General features: G+C 50.0%; 1 protein-coding gene across 1 annotated transcript; it reads right to left on the bottom strand.

Moving 5' to 3' along the window:
• Positions 1-2,686: 2,686 nt before the first annotated feature.
• LOC119095485 (uncharacterized) lies at positions 2,687-5,911 on the bottom strand. The gene is made up of 4 exons (XM_037218319.1): positions 5,794-5,911; positions 4,677-4,791; positions 4,373-4,440; positions 2,687-3,360 (listed from the first exon to the last, which is right to left on the bottom strand). Exons 2-4 carry the CDS (start codon positions 4,787-4,789, stop codon positions 3,101-3,103), a joined length of 441 nt encoding a protein of 146 aa, XP_037074214.1. The 5' UTR covers positions 4,790-4,791; positions 5,794-5,911; the 3' UTR covers positions 2,687-3,100.
• Between the last annotated feature and the right edge of the window lie 7,031 nt (positions 5,912-12,942).

The raw sequence follows: 12,942 nt of genomic DNA, 5'->3' as shown, positions 1-12,942 counted from the left end.
CCGGGTCCCATCTTTGGATAACAAGGGCCACTATCACGCGGCGGAAGTGCAGGGTCGTAGTTTCTCAAAATGGCTGGGGGACTGACCAATGAAAAATGACTCCAACTTACCTAGAAACATGCCAGCTGGCTTCGCCCCAGATCCGACCCTTTTTCCTCCAAATTTTTTTGGGACTGAAGTAAAAGTGGGCGGGGAGTAGGGAGGCGGCTGAAGCCCCTTTCTCAACTGCACGATGTGATGTCTTATAGCAGCTGAATGGAAACCACATCTTTAGTTAAGGGTCTTAACTCACGATAATTGCTCGCGAAGTGATGTCTTTAGATTATCTGCTTTAGATGCTCTCAACCATAGCAGACCATGGCCATAAAAGAACTTCCCACTCTGACGAGCGCTGCCTCGGTTTTTGAGTTAAAGAATAATTTTTCAGGTAGTTTCCGGCACCCTAGACAAAATGGAGGCTCTTCACAGAGAATGCTCCTGGGCAAGGCTGTCTCATTGGTATTCTGAGCTTTGGTGGGGAGCAGACACTGGAACCTGCACTATCATCTCATCACCATTTTCATCACCAACTCCTCATAATAGTATTATACTTTCCTAAGTTAGGGAAAGTGTATGTTACGTTACTAAGTCATTTCGGGTGTTAGGAAGGCATAGGTAACCTCATTTGTTGGGATGTTGAGACTAGTGAGAGAAAGAAAACGAACAATTTTAGACATGATTTACCTCCTAAATTTTATAAGCGTATTTGGTTCCTTTTAGCAGCCACTTTCGTGCATAAACATGTTTAAGTTGTAAAAAGGTACAGCTTCTCTTAACAACGTTCGGCTGGCTTTGTCAAGCTGTCCGATAAAGTAGCCAAATTTTAGCAATGACATTAGCAGATATTGAGATTGAACGAACGAGGTGGTTTTCTATCGACTTGGTAAGTAGAAACACTTTGTGTAAATCCCTCAGTGAAAGTTGCGACCTGATGCAGAAAGGTAAAAAACACGTACCCTCCCCCCCCCCCCCCCCTGCAGCGCCGCCGTTACTCACCACACCCACAATCAAAGGGTCCCTGCAAGCATGCAAGAGGCCATGCTAACATATAAGGGGGCAACCAGCCTTAACGTAAATGAGGCGTACAGGCTTCGCAGCCGTGCAGAGACCAGGAGGCTCCCTGAAGATAACCTGGAAATGCCCCACGCAACGGACGATATTTTTTCGCTTACGGTCTTCAGGGCTTGCAAGCATCTTTTCATTTTGGTTCGGATTTCTTAGACTTGTCTTTTCCCTCGTTACACACAGGTGATGAAAGCTTCAAGGGAAATGGAAGACATTTAGGAAGTCTCTCGTTGTAGTCTTTATCCCTTTTGCTCTCACCCTTGTGATATTTTACATTTACTCGTTATCTCTTTACTTAATACATTCCACTTTTATCTTTAGATTTTTAAGCATTTGACCTTTTGCCAGTTGGCTTCTTGTCCTTTTGACTTCCTTGACTTTTATCCAGTTCGCTTTTTCCCATTTGACTTTTTGGCTTCTGGCTCTTTGTACCAATACACGCTGTAATAAGTGTACAGTCAAATCCATCACGAGATCATCTTGTTGCTGTGGACGTAGATTATTTAACACACGCCCGGCCGACCGGTTGGCTACCCTTCACTCGGACGGGGGTCAAGTTGGCTCCCTCTGCGACATCAGGAACTAAAAAGGCTAGTGACGCCAAGTTCACCAGGAGTGTTAGTGTTTACATGAGCTCACTTAGGTCAAATTGTAAGGTTTCCAGGTCGTGTCATTCGGGGCAAACTCCAAGTTGGTCTCCAAAGTGTCCAAAGAATCTAGATACTTGTTGTAAGCAAAAGTTTGCATGTTCACCGAATATCTGTGACCTTGTTTGACCTTCGGAGGGTCATGGTGAAGAAAATCATACAAGACTGCTTTGAGTTTTACATTTGAATACGCGACAACGATCACACCAGGCAGTATGTTCTTATCAAACAAAATGTAGATCTGAGTTGTTTTGGGTCAGTGATCTATTCTGACCTTTAAGAAGTGCATGAAAGGTGTCTAATGCGCTTTCTGTTAAAAGTAAATACGAAACGAGCACCGGAAGCTATCCCATACGGCAGGCCATAGAGTAATGGTTCCAAACAGCCTGGTTTTGTCCCTGGTCTGACCTTCATACCTGATCCTAAGTCAATAAAATTTGTTGATTCAATTGTTGTGTTGCCTAAGAAAGCATCTCATAGATGTATGACTTCATCTAATACTTCGCTGTTGCGTCAGATGTAACGATTCCCTAGACATTGGTTTCGCTGAAACCATGGCCTCATTTTGGCCCAACGAATGTCACTGGCCTTATAAGGCACATTTAAATTTCTGACACCAAATGATCCGCTCTCCAATTGTCTACAGCTACGCACGAATTGGCGCGACTTTGCCGCGCCCTTCAGAGACCATCCCAGAAAAAAAACCTTTGAGGGGCCGATTTAAGCCCCTCCCACCCCACCCAAGCGAGTGTTAAGTCACACTCCTGGCTAGAGCCATCGAAGGTTGCCTTAGCATAGTCAGCGACGACATCACTGTTCTGACAGTTTTTATAACAACGTTTGCGGTTGGTAGAGTCTGGTGCTGTTCTGACTGCACCCAACACGTGCCAGAAGCTCGAATCCCACCGCCGATTGTGACGCTGCTTTTTCTTAGCTCGTCGCGATACCGCTCATGTATTTCCATGTAAATAACATAGAGTATGCTCACAGCGAACAGATCCTTCGGTTGCGCGCACAACGCGTACACAGACCTGGCACACTAAAAAAATGCATCCACTCCGACAATGCCGAACATCCACCCGCGACAATGCCCACGGTCTTGCTGGCCGCAATGGCGTCCCTGTCCAAAGCCCACCATATGACTCCTTACAAAGCCTCTAAATGTTCCGTCGGGATCAAGAGATCTCGATCGGGATTTGTCCGAACACACCAGAACACCGAGGCGCTCCGTCCCCTGTGAAGCCAAGGCACCTCTTTCTCCCAGCGCACCACCTGTTAACCGATGCCACTCTGCCTGCCGCCTATGAGCGACGGGGCTCCGAAAAGGAGACCGCAGCGGCTCTCTGTCCTCACCGGCCGCGCGGTGGCTCTCTGGCCTCCACCGGCCTTACGCCCGATGGAGCTGTGGCGACGCCGTTCCATACAGGATTTGCATCCTCTTCAATGCCGGAGACGACCTTGTCGAACAGCGGCAGTTGCAGCAGCGCACGCTTGCCGTCGTTAACGTTGATGTCGCCAACTTGGATTTCGAATAAGCTCGCCATCACAGCGACAATGGCCATTAAGACCAGCGCGACGACGCCGACAGCGCTGACGATGCTGGCGATCTCTGGAACCGATAGGTGTTGTCAGCGCTGATGCTCGTGTGCTCTTGATGGCTCCATGGCGCGGTGTGTACCTGAACGGATGCAACCCGCCCGTGCTGAATGGCAGGCCGTGCCGTAAGATCATAGACCGTTCTGAGGAACATTCCGTTTTGGACCCGGTTAGCCAGGTAGAGTACAGACAACTAGCGCCCGGATATGCGGCCGGCAGGACCAAAAGTGAAGCGCGACTTGGACTAGGGGCAGTGAACCACATTAGGAACTGCAGTAAGAGAGTCATAGCGGTAGGGTAGGCTATAGCTACAGCGCGGCCATCGCGAGCTGACCAGCGGGCTCGAAAGCTGTGCAGCAACGCTCCGGGACCATGACGCCCTAAAACAAGCCACCCAGGCATTCTCAACAGGATCAATACATTTGTTTTCAATGGAAATGAAAAGAAAGCCACGACACCTCATTCCCCCAGCGCACCATCTGTTATCCGAGGCCACCTGTTGGTTGATTAGTTTTTAAGTTCTAAGATCAGTAGACGCCTAAGCACTGTCTCTTGCATAAGCACTTACCGCCCCACGCGATCTGGAAATTCCAGGTCAAAGGCGAAACTCCAAAGCAACAGATTAGTGTATCTCAATGTTCAACGAAGTCCGTCCTGCCTTCTGACGTCACCTGAACGTTAGCGACGCCGCTGCCAACGGCCGCAGGCCCTCCCAGTCAAGCGGTTAATAGAGGGCCTTTAAGCGACTCGATCCTTCTCCACCATGTTTGATTGAATCGGAAGGTAGGCGTTGAAACCAACTGAGCCACCAGAATGAGCTGATTGCAATTTAAAACATTATTTACTTGCAGCTCTGTGTCTCATGCGACATACCATGGACACACGAGATGTGATGGGCAATTATTTTCTGCCGGCCTGAAGGGGTGAGACACGTCAATCAAGTACGAAAGCTGGGTAAGGTACGTCTGAAGTGGTGCGAGTCTCTGGACAAGGCGATGAATTAAATAATTGCTAATGACCCTCACCGTATGCCTTTGAAGATACCGCCTGCACCGGAAAGTCGCAACCTATGCGGTCGTAGGCGGGCGGATATCTGGAACACAAAGGCGTGATTTAAATGCCAAATACGCTTTAAGACTCACGAATATTCTTAGACGTTTCATGAGCGTTATCACAGTAAAGAGGCAGGTATTTTGTTTTCAGCAGGGTTGACTGCGGAAAGGAAGCTTAACTAACAAGACTAACAAGCAATTGGAAGTAAATCTCTAAGTCATCCTATCCTATCTCAGGTGTCTCCCAATCATCCCATCTCTCTATCAATTGTCTTACGGGTGCTGTCCGTAGTCTCCGTACGACGAGCGGCCGTCCCTCGCGACAACCAGAGACGCTCCGGCCACCATCGCACCGGCCACCATCGCACCGGCGAGCACCATCTTGAGCATGTCTGACGGCAGATCAAGATAAGCCAGGGTCAGACCCCGCCGTGTAGCGAACATCAAGATTCAAACTTCAGATATCGGACGGCGGCCATGGCACGTCAGGCATCGGACGCCGGACAGCGGACGTCAGGCGTCGGACAGCGGACGTCAGGCGTCGGACACCAGACGGCGGACATGGCACGTCAGGCATCGGACACCGGACAGTGGACGGCAGGCGACGGACATCGGACGGCGGACATAGCACGTCAGGCATCGGACACCGGACAGCGGACCTCAGGCGTCGGACATCGTACACCGGACAGCGGACGTCAGGTTCGGACGTCAGCCTTCAGACAGCGGATATCGGACGTCGCCTGTTGCCGTGTGGGAGAGGGATGGTGGTCAAGGCCGGGCCGAGGCAGATCAGCTCGGCAAGGCGACAAATGCTGATCGGTATCACAGTCGATGTGACTATGTGATAGCCGCATCAACTAACAAAGGAGGAATTAAGTAAATAAAATGTCATCGCAAAATGAAAGGCAACGAAGCTTTTGTTGCACGCTATTGACGCTCGAAGGGATCGTTCCTTTTTGAGAACGCGACGGCGGCCACATGGGTAAATGCGCTGCAGTTCTAGCGATTGGCAGGAAACGACGAATGAAGCCTTCACCCTCCATCCTTCGTCACGAATCATCTTTCATCCAGCTAAGAATGTTCCCATATGTTACGTTGCGGAGGACACACCAAAGTAGTGGTCTTCACAGTATGTTACAGCCCCCCGAGGCCCCAGCTTAGAGACATGTCATGCCGAGATGGTAGATGAGAGCTGAGAAAGACACGAACAGCCCACACTGCCGGTGGACGGCCGCTGGGCATCAGGGGCACGAATTCTGTGAAGGCCAGAGGAACCCCGCATCACCTCCGAGGCCCCACCGCTGCGAGGGCCGAGCCCACGCCTGCCCGCGCCAGGCGTGGGCTCCAGACGTCGGACATGCCCTGTGCCCATTGGCGTCCCGCCAAACACTTACCTCTTCCTTGAGCCGCGCGGCGTGGAATGGGAGGATCGCGCACCCTTCTTGCCGTAGTGCAGCTCTGCCGAGACCCGGGGCTGTGGACCACCGGACCGGTGCCCGCCGGCGGCCGGTGTTTGTGATCGGCCCCATTACGGCCCCAGAGCGGGCGGAGGGTGTTTACCCGCGACGGACGTCCGCCCGCTGGGTGTCAGGGGTCAGCGGGGCGGAATCCCAGGCGCCTCGGGCGGGATTGGACGTCGTCGTTACCCGTCGCGTCTCGGAGAGCGGCTGAATGGCCGGTCTGTCGTGGCATTTGATGCCTTCGGCACGACCGGCGTGGCGTGTCGTCACCCACCAAGAAACAAACGTGCATCATGGGATGGCCTATTCGACAGAGACGTTGGCGTCCAGTGACGGCGATGTCCATAGCCGCGTCTCTAAGGGAAACATTGCAATGTACGGCTGTGGATGGCCTAAGGGGAATAAGCACACATGACTCTGCGCACGTTGCGCTCAGCATCTTCTTGGTTATAAACTTGAATTCGATATTTGCGCACACACATGTTGGCTGCAAAGAACATCGGCGTCGGTACAAATTTCAGACGTGATTCGTGACCTGTAATCAAACCAGCTCGAAAAAAGACTGCACTACTGATGTGGCTTTATAAATGTGGGCCTCACTACTGGTGATTTGGGCGAGTCGGCGCGTTAGACGAGCTTGCTAAATTTTCCAAGTCGTTGAAAAAGGAAACTGATTGACAACACTGCGCCGTCGTCGTCATACATCCAGAAGCGGATCAATAATTTGGTAAGGGGAGTGGCCAAAGCGGTGGGCTCGATGGATATTGAGGCCGCGTAAAAATACTAATATTTTGGGGATTAAATGTGTCAGATTGAGCCGATTAAGCCGATTTTTGAGTCTGCTTTTTATACGAGAGTGCACAATCTTCAAATGCGCAATCTTACGAAGTATTTTGGAAAATACGTAGCAAAATGGATTGAAGTTTGATTTGAAATGCCATCGAAATTTGTTGGGACTCTTGATCTCAGGATCAGTAACGGCTAGTCGGCTTTTAGCTGCTAGCAAACTAGTCGATGTTGCGATTAGCGAATCGCTATTGCGTAATGTAGAGTTTTTGTTTTGACTGTTGTGAAGGAGTACCACACGTGTTAACATGGAAGCCTGTTAAGAATATGATACACGAGTATATGATACACGGGTGTCACAATTTCAACAGCCAAGGGAACCAAAAAATACGACGTCAAGAACAGTTATCTTAAACAAGCGCGGCAACAATGCATGACACATATACGGCTTCTGCTATCTGTGACTAGAGCGCCAAGGAAAATCTTTATCGTGTAGATCTCGGGCTTGTGTGCCTGAATCGATTTAGCCAGGCGTGTGTACGCGAGCAGGTGAAACATCGCAAATGGCGAAAGCACTGACGCTGCCAAGCAGATATGTCTTTTGGCAACTGATCAAGGTCCTTCTGACGTGACGGGAAGAACCCAAGACCAATGTGGAGGCCCGGCTGACTACCGTGTAGGGCCCCGTCAACAGCGCAGGCCCCGAGAAAATGGAAAAGTCCAAGACCAGTGTTGATGGCGCCTAAGCAATCGAGGGTGCCGCCGTGGCGGATCAACACAGAGGTCCACGTCAACGGTGTAGAGTCCTTCGTGCAAACGAGACGAGCTCAAGACCAATGTGCAGTATCGTGGGCCTCCTGAACGATCAGGAGTGCCCCAGTGGACTAAATGTAGCTCACAGCCAGGACACAGGGCTCTTCGAGCTAACGAAACGAGCCCAAGACCAATGTGAAAGGCCAGTGAGAGATGGAGAGTGCCTCGACAGATAAACGAGGACGTCTGACAACAGCGCGGGGTCTTCCGAGCAAATATTAAGCGTCAAAGACGAATGAGACGGGTCCCTTTGCAACGAAGAGCGCTCAGGCAGGTTAACAGAAAAAGGGCCCCGACAAGAGTTTAGGGTCCTCTTCAAATAAAAGGAAATGGAAAGTGCCATAGCAAAATGTATAGAACCTCTGGGCATTGAGCATCTTTTGAGGTTAATTTGTATGGCCCCCATGAATAGCGCAGGGCCGTCCGAGCAAGCGGATGAAGCCCAGGGCAATAGAACACTAACCCGAGGTCATATATAACAAAATAATAACCGAGACAAAACTCGAGACCAATGTGAAGGGCCTCTGAACTACGGAGAGTACCCCGGCAGGTTAACATATGGGGCTCCCCGCAGTTGCAGCTGAGGCCTATCAGGTGAATGGGAATAATCCGTGGAAGGCCTTTGATCGGTCAAGAGTACCGTGGCACGTTAGCATATTGGGCCCGACAACGAAGCAGGACCATCAGAGCAAATGTAAAGACAGGAAGTGCGGCGTGAAATATTTCTTAGAGATCGGAGCACACCGACCATTGGACAAATAAGCAGCATCGTAGGGGCTCTGGGCAGCATAATTAGCCCCCCAAATCTCCTCAAGCACTACTATCACAACAAGCAAAAACTTGTTTTTGTCCACTCATAGGCCTATATTTCCGCTTCCTGCTGTCATAGCCGCATGCCCCTCCCTGTGTGAATCCTTCACAGCCGATGCCATTGCTGGCTTACTCACCGGATACGGTTTGACAGCCAACCATGCAAACTGGCGATCTACACGGCGGATCAGAAGATCAATAGCTTTGAAGACATATGGCCAACGGTGCAGGCACGAGGAGAAGGCGGTACAGCAGGCACGCTACCCCTCTTAGGTCTCGAGAAGCCTGAAGGCTCCGTCGAGACCTAAAACTAAGGGCCGGACTTGATGGCCCAAGTTGAGGGCCCATTTGAGGGTCCGATTTACATTGGCTGATTTGGGCCTGTGATTTACATCGGTCGGAGCCCCTGCAACAATGTCGGGCTCCTGTATCGGCCAGGGGTTCAGAGCACCTTACGGGGTGGCCTGTGTCAACCAGAGGTCGGGAGTCAGCCTGGGAAACATTCGTTGGACAGGGGCGGGACGGTACCCCGAATGTCAGAGGGCGGGACAGTGCTGGTCGTGCCCATTGGTAATGAAAGGAAACACTACAGCTTATGGTGGTTGCTCACATTGGGGCAGCCTAAGGGTTCTGTGCGAGTCAGGGCCCCCCAATGCCAAACGGGAGGCCCTCCAACCCAATTTCAGCATGGGCTGTGAAGGCGAACTAGAGTCTATGCCTATTATTCGACCGCCTGCGGCGGTCAGAGTCTTTGTTGCGTCAATGAGCGTTCCTGCGTCGATCTGTGGCCACACGCGAGGGTCAGAAGGCCTCCCGCGTCCGGAAGGCGACCATGTGGCTTGATGCACCCCTCTTAGAGCCTCCGGATCGACCAGAGGATCCCGCCGCCGTGCCGCCAGAATGACAGCCGGAAGACACCCATTCCGCTTCGCGGTGGGGCGGAATGGCGCTTCAGCCCTTGGCCGCGAACAGTGATGTGACCCTAGCCCTTGCCCGGAAAGAAATAATGTGTCTCATTAGTGCTGAAGCGTGGGCCGATATGAGTTCAAAAACAATGTTATACCATGATTGTCTGAGAACGTTAACTCTTCGGCCTGTGGAGCAAGTTGCGTCAAATGGTTTGCGCCTGCGTGCTCACAACCTGGGGAACAAGATCGCGATGGCCGTGGATGCAGTGTTCGTAAAACCGAGCGGCGTTGGCCACTGCAACACCAAGGCGATGGGTTCTATGCGCGTGAAAGCGATCTTGTGAAATCATGTTTTCGAATGCCTTTCAGGATATTTCGAACCGTTTACAGATTAGGCCGTGCTTGTCTTTTTTGCAGCTTTAGTATTGTCCTCTGAACAGATTAACTGTCAGGGCAACACGAAAAACAGCGGTTTTACCTTTACTGTTCTAGTTCCACCACCAGATTCCAACACCACTTCGCGCGGTGCTGCAAATGTCAATCCTTTCTTATCGTCCACCTTAAACTCGCACAGGTTAAAAGTACACTCGGAATACCTCCTAAACGTACCATTTGATTTTTTAAAACGCTGTAAGGTGACTGTCAGGTGCGCCACCATTTTCATCCGCCAGTTGGGGCACTAGTGTGAGCCGTGAGGCCGACGCTGCGTGGCATGTGGAGGCTGCAGCGCCTTGCGTGGAGGTTTTTGTTTCTGGAATGTACGAGCGCGCATGTTCAAAACTGCGTTACATGATTTGTATCACTTATTGTTTCTTACTGAATGTTGAACAGGCCACCTTGCTACAGCTTTCCGATCAATATCGACCTACATGCGTCATTAGCGCGCTACTTAATATCTCTGCAGAACCCAGATCACCCCGACAATATCAGTTTAGAAGGAGTCCACTGGACCATTGCAAAATGAAGCGCGCCGGCCATTTCTTTCATGCAGTTATTTGACCTGTAATGTCTCGAGTTATTAGCTACATAATTCTGGTGGAGTTGATTTCGTGTTAGATTCTGACTCCACACCTATCATCGAAGGTGAAAAACTGAGAAAAAACAATGAAGCATGCCTCCATTAACAAATGGGCCATATCCAGCGAATTCCTTAACTTTTGGGGGGACCCTTTCACTATCAGGGGGCCTTTTGTCGGCCCTGCGGCGCCCCCCCCCCCTATCCCCTTGCCAATGATCCGGCTGTGCCCCTGCAGACGGCCCCATTAGAAACATTGCGAGCAAATGAAGTTCTCCGCTCGCCGGACGGCTTAAACAGTTTTAAAACGGAGTAGCACGTCGACGGCTCTGTCGATGTATTTGTAGCTGCAATGATGAACGTGCAATTAAACCACATCTGCCTCGCTCTTCCAAATGTTCAGTAGTGACATCGGCAAGCCCAGCGGGTATCGCTGGCACGAGACAATAGTTCCGGAGGCCGTGATTTTGTGCGCGACGTCGGAAATATGGCGGACTTGGGTGCATTGATGCAGCACGATGTTTTTTTCTAATTTTGCAGGAATATGTAATAAAGTAGATGCGGAACCCGTGAACCTCAACTTCCCCGGTGACTTTCTGGACAAATTATTACCTGATCACATCTATTTCCCAAACTGCAAGTCTGCGTCTTCACCCGCGCGTCTTCCGAAGGCGTAATTTTGTGGGGATTTTGAACTGTATGTGCAGGTCGCTGAACATCATATGCCAAGGACTTGACCGTCTATTCACTCTACCTTGAACATGGAAGAAACTAACTTACTACTTTAATCTAAAATGCACCGTCAAATTTTAATGTAAGAACACCGCTTGTGGCTGCACAGCTCCGCAGTATTTTCATGTGGTCTTTCGTTGAATATCGCGTGCTGGTCTTGAGATTGCTTATATTTTAGCTTTCCAGCTCCGCGCTATCACAAAAGCGACTCCTGAACACGATTCGGAGGATTGCAACGGTCCGCTCAAGCTACGGGACCATCAAACCGACAGATGTGTGCGTGCACGCGTGGTCCAACAAGAGGCTCAGCGACAGCTCAAGCCAGCTCTAACGAGCGCGAAAACAACATTCCATGCGCGTTCGCCCTCTGTAAACTGATGGCCTACACAGGCAGAGTCAGTAAAACAACATTCCATACGTGTTCGCCCGCTGTAAACTGAAGACCTCTGCAGACGGCCCAAATTCATGGTTCCCATGTGCAATCGGCGACAATCTGGGTTAATTACAGATTTGTGGAAATTACGGGCGTGAATACAGGTGTAGATAAGCTGATCAAGAAATGTCGGGCAACCCCTTCAAGAAACATCTCACGATATCCCTTGATGTGGTTATTTTATTCACTTCTGGTCTATTTACTGCGTTAGCAAACAATACGCCAACATATCGATGTAATTAGAATGCTTTTTCAATATCCTTCATAACTTAGGACTAAAGTATCAGAAATAATGCGAGCGGATGGACTCAAGTGACAACAAATGGGTAAGGGGTGGGCGTGGCCAAACCCTTTGTGTAGCGGACGGATTTGGGCAAAGGTGGGCAAAGCAAAAGGATCTGGGCATTGGGGTATGGTGGTCCCAGCCGCAAGTGCCTTCAGTATTCATGATATTTTAGTGAATATAATTGCTCCCTGTGAAATTTTGTAGGAAACACAGACATTTTTTCAAGACGAAATAACACACAGATACGGTTCGTGCCACTGTATGATGGCTTCTTATGTAACACTGTGTAGTATTAATGTTCTCATCTTACAGTCATCGGAGTTTAAAATTTCAGGATAATTGGAGAAAAGTGGGGAGAGGGGCGACACGTTTTCCTGTCGTCCTCGCGACCATCTCCCTACCTTTTATCCGTCTCTCGCTTGGTCCTTTTCTCCAGCGAGTTTTTTCATTTTGCTGAACATGATTTAACCATTTGCATCCGAGGCTAGTGATCAAAGTGGAATGTCATTCATGTAATTCATGTCAGAGAAAGCATTTATCGCCATGCATGGACAGCGACGGCTCTGCGTATTAGTTGTTGGCACTAAGGTGACTTGACATGACTTTTCTATGACCTATTACCTTACCACGAGCTTAGGCGCTGTCGTGCGCATGATAAGCTGCCGCCCGCGACCGGCGGATTCGTCCGTTGCCTGTGCCACTGGTGCCAGTCGTAGGCTGCCGCAATGCTTTAAAAAAAACGCGTATCTTCTAAGGAAACCAGAAGGTTTAGCGACGAGCATAAAAACATGCAAAATATATGTTCGATAGCTAAAAAATGGAAGGGGGGCCGTTACACGACATGCCAGGGAAAGCCGGCAAAAAAAGAATGAGGCGTTGATGCCCTCCCCGTATTGGGGCGAGCGTTAACCAAGGCGAACGCGTTGCCTGTTGTGTGTTTGGGTAGCTTACTACACTTTCTGGTGTCATGTACAGAAATAACTTATCATGCACATTCATCGTAGAGATTTTAATGACGATTGTCAAAGGTGGCACTTGCTATTTAACGAGAATTTAAGGCTGGCACATCAAAGCGTTTCAAAAAGCTCTTCAGTTTAAATGTTCTTTAAGCAAGAGGTGCTATGCAAAAAGCGGTTTTTGACCCGAAGCCTTAGTTTTGCGCTTCTTCTCTGATTGCGACACCGAGCTAAAAGCCAATCATAACCAAAAGTCACCAGGTCGCCCTCACCTTACAGTCGGCTTAAAGAAGCAATCGAACGGAAGTAGGCAATTCCCCACAAAAAGAAACGTGACGCATGCA

The sequence above is a fragment of the Pollicipes pollicipes genome, unplaced genomic scaffold, assembly GCF_011947565.3.
Source record: "Pollicipes pollicipes isolate AB1234 unplaced genomic scaffold, Ppol_2.1 Scaffold_4219;HRSCAF=4965_pilon_pilon_pilon, whole genome shotgun sequence".
Taxonomy (NCBI): Eukaryota; Metazoa; Arthropoda; class Thecostraca; order Pollicipedomorpha; family Pollicipedidae; genus Pollicipes; species Pollicipes pollicipes.
This window is presented reverse-complemented; position numbering and strand designations above follow the sequence as displayed.

Excerpts from the sequence above, each read along its gene's own strand:
- LOC119095485 (XM_037218319.1), bottom strand. The coding sequence starts at position 4,789 with ATGCTCAAGATGGTGCTCGCCGGTGCGATGGTGGCCGGTGCGATGGTG. Across the intron at positions 4,441-4,676 it reads GGAGACTACGGACAGCACCC|ATATCCGCCCGCCTACGACC; the intron begins GTAAGACAATTG and ends TTTGTGTTCCAG. Across the intron at positions 3,361-4,372 it reads GGTATCTTCAAAGGCATACG|AGATCGCCAGCATCGTCAGC; the intron begins GTGAGGGTCATT and ends TATCGGTTCCAG.